Source organism: Pollicipes pollicipes, unplaced genomic scaffold, assembly GCF_011947565.3.
Source record: "Pollicipes pollicipes isolate AB1234 unplaced genomic scaffold, Ppol_2.1 Scaffold_4740;HRSCAF=5597_pilon_pilon_pilon, whole genome shotgun sequence".
NCBI classification, from domain to species: domain Eukaryota; kingdom Metazoa; phylum Arthropoda; class Thecostraca; order Pollicipedomorpha; family Pollicipedidae; genus Pollicipes; species Pollicipes pollicipes.
In genome coordinates this window covers 34,080,117-34,089,740 of record NW_023596545.1, presented here as the reverse complement: position 1 = coordinate 34,089,740, position 9,624 = coordinate 34,080,117, and the positions used below count along the sequence as shown (strand labels likewise).

The window sequence follows — 9,624 nt, the reverse complement described above, 5'->3', positions numbered from 1 at the left end:
GATTGAGACCCCTGGTTGGCCTTTCGGGCCCTTCGGGCCCTCAAATGGGGCCTTTGATGGTAGGTTCCCAGGGATTCTTCGGGTCCCCCGGAACCTACCATTAAAGCCGTCTCGTAGACCCGATAAGGGCCTACGAGACGGCTATCCCGCCCGGGTGCCTAGGGTGCACAGAATGCCTCTGGGAGATGAGTTATCGTGGTGAATTAAGTGTTTGGATTTTTAGGACGTTTTACCATAATATATACCAATCTGCTGCTACTATAAGCTAATGTGCCATGGTTAACTGACTCGTGCAGGCTTCAAAGTGACGAATTAGCTGGGTTTTAATTTCAGCTTGTCTATCAGCCATGCCCGTATTTTAAGCCCAACTATCAACCGCTTATTCGTCGCTAGAGCGTCAGAAATGCGTCACATATTGTATCCAAAACACAGGACGCGCGAATTCGCACGAGTGTTCGGGCTTGCGAGGGGTGTTTGGGTGCGGACTTTCCTGAGCCCACACTGATGTAGTTGTTTTGCACATGGTCATTGCTGCATGCCCTTTTAATGTGTTGAATTTCGTCTTAAAAACTTGGTCATCCCCGTCTTTAGAAGTATTAGCCCAATCGTAGTGCAGCCGGTGGTACCTACCCCAACAGTACCATATGGGACATAATTTGCAGTTCTTTGGTGACCTGTGAGCTCCAAATGTAATATTCCCTGGCTCTAAGGGAATTTTAAAGTCTTTGGGGGAACAAGTTGTGCTCCTTTCCTGTTTCATTTCAATGAAGGGCATAAAGGTAAAGACAAACATGCATGTTGAGTAAGTAGCGGTTGTTCCATTTGCAAAACAGTGCTTGGTTGTATGCTTCTGGTCATATACGTTGAAAAGTTGGGCCATAGTGCACATTGTATAGCATTCAGATGCCCTCAATCATTGGCAGATATTGTGTGGTGGCTGCACTGAGGACATCAAAATTGGGAGCAATCAACAGTATTTGGTTTCAAGCTCTCATTTAAGGTCCTTTGGTTATCGTAAGTAATGAGTGAGTGCTGAAGACTACAGATGATGGTCACCGTTTGAGGTACAGTGCTATTGGAGGTGAAATGATAAAGCCAAGTGTTATATCCTGTGATTGTTTCCAATGGCATAGATGATTGACTGGCTTCTGGTGTTTCTGCCTGACAATTTTTCCATTTGTTTTAATTCTGTGTAACTACATCTAAAATGTTAACTTTTTCTGATCAAACAGTTCAACAAATCAATTTGACAAGCCAGGCATGCATCAGCATAAAAGCTGACGGGCAGTGCTAGTTGGTCCTGAGAAGTCTGCAGCAATGCTTGGCACGTAGCGATCCATATATCACTGCCTCCAACGCTTCTAAACCTTTGAGGTTTAGATGCACACTGCTTGGACTAGAGGGCTGGTCTCCAACCACCTTATTATCAAGATTGCTGGGCATAGAGTTTCTGCTTTCCATGCATAAATGGTGGCTGATTGGATCATCTTTTTTAATGCCCTCAAGCTACTGTTTCTGACATAGGGTATCCTTAGCAGTTAAGCTGCAGGATTTCTACTGTGTAGACTTTTTGGGTATTACCATTGGGGTGGCAGCTCAGCATCCATATTCTTTAAGGCATAGATGCATGCCATGGCCAGTTATGGTTAGCTCTGTCAGGAGGATAGGGCTTAGACACAGATAATTAGTTCCTAGCTAAAATCTTGGTCAGGGTGTACTTTCCTACCTAACGTTAGAAAAAATCATTGTATACCATTTGTCGTGTTTAAGGCAGGACATATTGTAAATAATCTCAAAACAGGTAGAATCATGCTCCTACCTTCGAATTTCAATAACTTCGATGGCGGGCTCCCGAGCGCCGCGCGCACCGCACCGCCTGGACTCCCTAGCGCCGTTTCTGCGTTGCCGTTGCGTAAATACAGTATTTCTGCTTACCAAGAACTCTACAAAATGTATGGGACGAAAGTAAACCATTCGTCGTGTTTAAGGCAGGACATATCGTAAATAATCACAAAACAGGTAGATTCATGATCTTACCTTCAATTTTTGTAATTACGATGGCGAGCTCCCGAGCGCCGCACACACACAGCACCTGCGACACCGGCGCTGTTACTGCGCGGGTCACAACATTACTGCGCATCAAGCAGCATCAAGAACCATAAAAATGTACCGGGCCAAGGTAATAAGAATCGTTAGGTTAGGCCAGTTTAGGATATGTTCTGGACTATTCTGACCTGTGTGTTTCATAAATGTACCTGAACTCGATAAGAAACGGTTTTGGTTGCTATATTATTGTTGCCTTGGTCCCGTACATGTTTTATGGTTCTTGATAAGCAGAAATATTGTTCTTTCGCAACAACGCAGAAACGGCGCTTGGGAGTCGAGGCGGTGCGGTGCGTTGCGTGCGGCGCTCGGGAGCTCGGTATCGTATTTATTAAAATTCGAGGGTAGGAGCATGATTCTATCTGTTTTGAAATTATTTACGATTTGTTCCGCCTTAAACACGACGAATGGTTTACCTTGGTCCCGTACATTTTGTAGAGGTCTTGGTAAGCAGAAATATTGTATTTACGCAACGGCAACGCAGAAACGGCGCTGGGGAGTCCAGGCGGTGCGGTGCGCGCGGCGCTCGGGAGCCCGCCATCGAAGTTATTGGAATTCGAAGGTAGGAGCATGATTCTACCTGTTTTCAGCTTATTTACGAGATGTGCCGGCTTAAACACGACGAATGGTGTGCAATGATTTTTTCTAACGTTAGGTAGGAAAGTACACCTACACCAAAATCTTAAACATTGGAGCAGCCCATGGTAGTATCTATTCAACATCCATGTATAGTATGGAATGAGAAATCATCCTGCTCACATCAACTTCCATTCCAAGCATGACCAATCTGCGTGGGATAAATTTGGTGCAACTGCATTAATTTTCCAGAAAATCACCACAATTCACTGTGGGGCCTCATATAAGTTGTTACTTATTAAGAACCCTGTTCCCTGACAGGCCTAGAGATTAGGAAGCTGTCAGGAATCTTGTGTCAGGGTACATTACAACAGGGAACAAGCTGTGCTTGGATCCTGCAGCTGTCTGTGCCAAGGCCTGACTGCATAACTCTTGTGCAAGGAGAGGTCATATATATATATATATATATATATATATATATATATATATATATATATATATATATATATATACACATACACATACTCACAGTACATACACATACATACACATACTCACAGTACACATACACATACTCACAGTACAGTAGGCCATCCAAATATATTGAGGAGTCTGGGATCAATAACATATATATATATATATATATATATATATATATATATATATATATATATATATATTATTGATACCAGATTTTTCATTATAATTAGATGGCCCTCTGTACTGTGAGGTGCAGCTGTGAGACTTTGGCAGGACAAATATGACAAGTGGTAGTTAGGTAGGTGGGCATGTAGGACAAGTGGTACCACCATATGTTCCTGTGTGCACAATGGCAGACCTTATGAAAAAGCCATTGGTAAGGAGACACCAAGAAATCTTAACATGCCTTAGGCCACCCTGTCAGCATCCTCTTGAAAATGTATCCTAGTCTCTGCTGGCATCAATCGACGCGTGCAAGTATACGCTGATGTCGAGCCAGCCGCGGGGCGGGCGGGCGGACACAGGCTCGCCGTTTTACCGACTAACTCCGGCTGTTCACTCTGCAACGGCTCGTCGCGGGCCCCAGAGTGTACCGAGCGCACGCTCCGCCCGCGCGTGGAGACGCGCTCGCAGCGAACGGACGCTGAGCCGTCCGCGTGCTCCACCGGTGCTCCACGTCAGGAGCACCGGTGCCGCGGGGAGCATGGCCGTTTGGCGGACGGCGTGCTGTGGCGGCGCAGCGAGCCAGCGGGCGTCGGCCCGTGTTGTTTACGGAGTGTTACGCAGTGCTGTGTGCGTGCAAGTCATGCTTGTTTGCACGTCGCGAGCTCAGTCGCGAAGCTGCTAAAGTACACATATTGAAGGCTGTCAGATATAGAGAGCTGGTTCTGAAGCATTGATGGTGCGTTCCTAATGCTAGGAGGCACGAATCGATATGTTGGTTTCAATTAATTTGATATTTCGCGCCCACCTTTTGTTTGCTATTTCTACCATTTTATGACAGGGCAACGCTGCTCACGATGCCGTTGCAAACAGGGATGTCTTGTGCCGTCTTATATGACGGTTCCAGTCCAAGGGCAATTTGATCGAGCCATTTATTGTTATTAGCCGAGCATTGTCTATGCCATTGTGAGGCATCACCGCGGCCCGTCATGACCATGTGGTGTCGAAACCACAGGCTGGTCTGAACTTGTGACGTTGCAACCCTGCCCGCTCTGACCGCGTTACCTTGACCCCCGTCCCGTGCCATGGGCATGTTCTGAGCGTGTGCCGGCGACCCCCAGCCTGCTCCGACCGTGTGCCGCGGCTGATCCCCGCCCTCTGCCGCGTCCGCAGCGTCACCGACGGCCGCCGAGCGTCGGCGGCGGGTCAGGCCGGGCGATACGCGCCTGGGGCGGCCGCGATAGCCGACGGCCGCTCGGCTCGGCTCGGCAGCCGCGGCCGACAGACGTGTGCCCGAGCCCGTCCGGCCTCCACGGCGTCGCACCATGGCGACCCGCGGCGGCGTGCTGGCGGCGCTGATGCGGCGCAAGGTCGTCTCGGAGGAGCACATGGGCGACACGGGCCTGGCGCGCGTGCTGGGCCTGGTCGACCTCTGCTGTCTGGCCATCGGCTCCACGCTCGGGCTGGGCATCTACGTGCTGGCCGGCGACGTGGCCAAGAAGGACGCCGGCCCGGCGGTGGTGATCTCGTTCCTGGTGGCCGCCGTCGCGTCGCTCTTCGCAGGTGGGTGCGGCGCCGCTCTGGCGAGACGCCTGGACTGGACGGCTGACGCTGGCCATCCGTCTGGGGGCGGTGGGGATGGGGTCATACTGCACGCGGGCGGGTCTGTTTCGCTGTTCCGGTCACCGGGTTGTTGAAGGGTCAGTCACCGCAGCGGGTGGCTGTACTCCACGCATCTCAATTCACTGCCGCGGTGTTCGGGCAGCAGTCGTCACTGGAACTCTTCGACACAATCAGTTCCTAAGGCTCCGTGACGTCGCCTGCACTCACCATGTCGGGAAGGGCGGGCACCGCGGGGAATCGAACCCCGTACTTTCGGTCTCCCAGACGCGCAGCCTAGCTATTACACTTCTGGTACCCGACTGGGGTTAGTGGAGAGTGTGCGCTTACTTGGTGGGTGGAGTGGTGGCGCGAATACGTGCTCAGATCACGTGTCTGGTGGCCCTCTTTTGACGCACCTCAAAGCTCATGTGGTGCCACAAATGGATTAAATATTTTAAAATGTAGGAGACGGAATACGGGGCTTGTCACCGTTTTGCTCCAGTGATGAGCGCGTGCTAAAAAGGTTCAACTGGGACAAAATTCGATGTCATTTGAAGGTGTCCACTATGCAGAGACGCGCTGAGGATATGTTCGACCACTGTCTGACCTGTACCAGTCATACTCGTCTTGTGTGTCAGTGTTTTTGATTGCCTCGCTGAAGACATTTGACACATCTGCGTGTACGAAACAGCGCCCTCCATAATCCGATCCGATTGATGCCGTAGCTGAAGTGTAACTGGCCCCGGTCGTTGCGCCACCTGGCACCTCCCGTTGCGCACACCTGTGAGTGCGGCCTGCAATGGCCTGCGGGAGACACTACACCTGCAGTGACCCGCGGGACACCTGCGGCGCCTGACGCGGTCCTGACCGTCGTCAGGCGCCGCAGGTGTCCCGGTCGCGGCGGCGTGGGGCCGGCCGGGCGCGCTCCCGGGCACGCTCCCGGGCACGCTCCCGAGCACGCTTCCGGGCACGCTCCCGGACGCGCTCCCGAGCACGCTCCCGGACGCGCTCCCGAGCACGCTCCCGGGCACGCTCCCGGACACGCTCCCGGGCACGCTCCCGGACACGCTTCCGGGCACGCTCCCGGACACGCTCCCGGGCACGCTCCCGGACGCGCTCCCGGGCACGCTCCCGGGCACGCTCCCGGACACGCTTCCGGGCACGCTCCCGGACACGCTCCCGGACCCGCTCCCGGACACGCTCCCGGACACGCTCCCGGACACGCTCCCGGACACGCTCCCGGACACGCTCCCGGGCACGCTCCCGGGTGCGCTCCCGGGCACGCCCCCGGGCACGCTCCCGGGCACGCTCCCGGACACGCTCCCGGACACGCTCCCGGACACGCTCCCGGCCACCAGGGCCGCTCTCCGCCGCGTGAGTCGGGCCCGCTGCGGACTGGGGGTGGGTCGAGGAGACGGCGATAGCGGGCCGGGCCGGGAGCAGCGGCGGTGATCCCGGCCTGCCCCGCTGCCGGGCCGATAGCGAGTCATCTGATGCCACCTCTGATACGGCCTGACGTCATCACCACTCAGTCAGCTGACCACGCCGGTCTCTGGGGTACCTGTCCCCCCCCCCCTCCTTCTCCCCCGTGCCTGCCCGTCTGCCGGTGACCTGACGGCGTACCGGTCCGCCTGCCCGGCTCTGAGGTACCTGTCCTGCACGTGTGACCGTCTGACTGCTCCCCCGGGCCTGCCCGTCTGCCGGTAACCTGACGGCGTGCCGGCCCGCCTGCCCGGCAGCGCTCTGTTACGCCGAGTTCGCGGCACGCGTGCCCAAGGCCGGCTCGGCCTACGTCTACAGCTACGTCTGCGTCGGGGAGCTGGTGGCGTTCGTTATCGGCTGGAACCTCATACTGGAGTACGTCATCGGTGAGTACGGCGGCCGCCGGCCGGGCGGGGGGCGCTGGCCCACGCTGGGAGACCGCGCGCTGGGAGACGTCGCCGCCGGGAGCCGCGTTAGCTGTCGGTGGCGCCCGCCGAGAGCGGCCTGGGAGCCGACCGGGAGATCCTTCCGACCCATGCGCCCGCGCCATCATCCCGGACAGCGCGGGCGTCAGCCACGGGACCCTCACCGCCGAGCGCCGTGTCTGCGGTGATGCTGGGAGGGCCGGCTCGCACCGTTCCTCCCCGGCACACAGCGTCACTAGCAGGGGCGGGACAGCCGGGCTGCCGCGCGCGCTGCCATTGCCCTCGCGACACTGGCCCTCGGCCTGTTTCAGTTATGCAACAGCCTGCGACTGTTGATCGCCTTTGTGCGTAATGCACGGACTGCACTGCGGTATCATTCGTGCGGATAACGGGCCGTCGTACTGGGCGGTACCTTTGCGGTGACGGGCCGTTTAATTGTGCGGTACCTGTGCGGTAACGGGCCGTCGCACTGTGCGGCACGTGTGCGGTAACTGGCCGTCGCACTGTGCGGTACCTGTGCGGTAACGGGCCGTCGTACTATGGCTTTAAGTGGTAGCGTAGACATGACCAGAGGGATGGAAACAATGCTCACAGCTGTGCTGAAAATACCTCGTGACTAGATGGTTGTGTGGTGGTCGTAAGATTCCTGTTCTGCGGTCTTGTTGAGTTGTTTGTGTGAAGGTTCTCGTCACCGTCTTCGCGCTTAACACCCCTTACATGATCGTCAGCCCGCGGAACTTATATAATGTAACAACCAGCTCAGGCCGCTTTTGTGATGGGGAAGTGTGGGAAGCACGGGGCTCTTCCGACATCTGTCGGCTACTAATGGCCGGAGGCCGTGAGGCTTATCCAGGTGTTTGCGTGTGGGAACAAGCCTACTGAACGAGGACGTCAGGCCTGGTGTAGGTGTACTTTCCTACCTAACGTTAGAAAAAATCATTGCACACCATTCGTCGCGTTTAAGGCGGCACATATCGTAAATAATCTCAAAACAGGTAGAATCATGCTCCTACCTTCAAATTTCAATAACTTCGATGGCGGGCTCCCGAGCGCCGCGCGCACCGCACCGCCTGGACTCCCTAGCGCCGTTTCTGCGTTGCCGTTGCGTAAATACAGTATTTCTGCTTACCAAGAACTCTACAAAATGTACGGGACCAAGGTAAACCATTCGTCGTGTTTAAGGCGGAACATATCGTAAATGATTTCAAAACAGATAGAATCATGCTCCTACCCTCGAATTTTAATAAATACGATAGCGAGCTCCCGAGCGCCGCACGCACCGCACCGCACCGCCTCGACTCCCAAGCGCCGTTTCTGCGTTGTTGCGAAAGCACAATATTTCTGCTTATCAATAACCATAAAACATGTGCGGGACCAAGGTAACAATAATAAAGCAACCAAAATCGTTTCTTATCGAGTTTCAGTACATTTATGAAACACACAGGCCAGAATAGTCCAGAACATATCCTAAACTAGCCTAACCTAACCTAACCTAACCTAACCTAACCTAACCTAACCTAACCTAACCTAACCTAACCTGACCTAACTAACCTAACCTAACTAACCTAACCTAACTAACCTAACCTAACCTAACCTAACCTAACCTAACCTAACCTAACCTAACCTAACCTAACCTAACCTAACCTAACCTAACCTAACCTAACCTATCCTCCCCACCCTATATCCCCTTCAACCCAGCATCCCATTGGCGTCCATGTTCCATGCCATATATAGGTGCCATATAGTGAGCTTTTATTTAGCTGCCATGTTCTCATTTTGCTTTACACTCCCCACTCAATCCCCCTGCAACCCATGGTCCCGTTGGCGTCGAGGATCAAATTTCATGGATTCTTGTTACCTTGGCCCGGTACATTTTTATGGTTCTTGATGCTGCTTGATGCGCAGTAATGTTGTGACCCGCGCAGTAATGGCGCCGGTGTCGCGGGTGCTGTATGTGTGCGGCGCTCGGGAGCTCGCCATCGTAATTATAAAAAATTGAAGATAAGATCATGAATCTACCTGTTTTGTGATTATTTACGATATGTCCTGCCTTAAACACGGCGGATGGTTTACCTTGGTCCCGTACATTTTGTAGAGTTCTTGGTAAGCAGAAATATTGTATTTACGCAACGGCAACGCAGAAACGGCGCTGGGGAGTCCAGGCGGTGCGGTGCGCGCGGCGCTCGGGAGCCCGCCATCGAAGTTATTGAAATTCGAAGGTAGGAGCATGATTCTACCTGTTTTGAGATTATTTACGATATGTCCTGCCTTAAGCACGACGAATGGTGTACAATGATTTTTCCTAACGTTAGGTAGGAAAGTACACCCTGACCCGTCAGGCCGATTCAGGTGTCTGCATGTGAAAATAAGCCAGCTGAACAACCAGCAAAGGCTTTCCCGTGCACTTGGAGCCTACGAAGCTGGTCAGCTCATTCCGAATGCTCGGCGTGCCTCGGGTGCTTCTCAGCGGTTGCTAAGCTTACAAAGCAAGAGTGCGTCGTTCGATTCCAGCACAGCAGCGTGCTGTCGCCGTTGATCACAAGTCACCGACAGAGGGCGCGATTTATCGTCTGCTTTTCTCACAAATCAAACACACAGCGGGACTGACACAGGCAATCAACGAGCCGCCACACCCTTAAACACAACAAAAGCGTAACACGGCGACTACCACGCTCCAATAAATAACCTCGGTCATCCCTCGATCGGTGCGGGTGACTACCGCGGTGTCTCCGGCGCCCTCCGCGCTGGGGTAGTGCGGCGCCTAGATAGCTGACCCAGCCCGCTGGCGAGGTCA

General features: G+C 53.8%; 1 protein-coding gene and 1 long non-coding RNA gene across 2 annotated transcripts in view; both read left to right on the top strand.

Moving 5' to 3' along the window:
- Positions 1 to 422: 422 nt before the first annotated feature.
- LOC119098432 (uncharacterized) lies at positions 423 to 4,547 on the top strand. Its single transcript, XR_005094227.1, has 3 exons — positions 423 to 478; positions 924 to 1,064; positions 4,495 to 4,547. It is a non-coding gene; the product is annotated as an uncharacterized LOC119098432 (long non-coding RNA).
- Positions 4,548 to 4,620: 73 nt separating this feature from the next.
- The window catches only part of LOC119098430 (high affinity cationic amino acid transporter 1), a 47,153-nt gene continuing 42,149 nt past the window's right edge, over positions 4,621 to 9,624 (top strand). The window contains exons 1-2 of the mRNA XM_037221347.1: positions 4,621 to 4,884; positions 6,663 to 6,791. Coding sequence (XP_037077242.1) covers positions 4,647 to 4,884; positions 6,663 to 6,791 — 367 coding nt within the window. The 5' untranslated portion in view covers positions 4,621 to 4,646. The remainder of the gene's footprint in view (positions 4,885 to 6,662; positions 6,792 to 9,624) is intronic.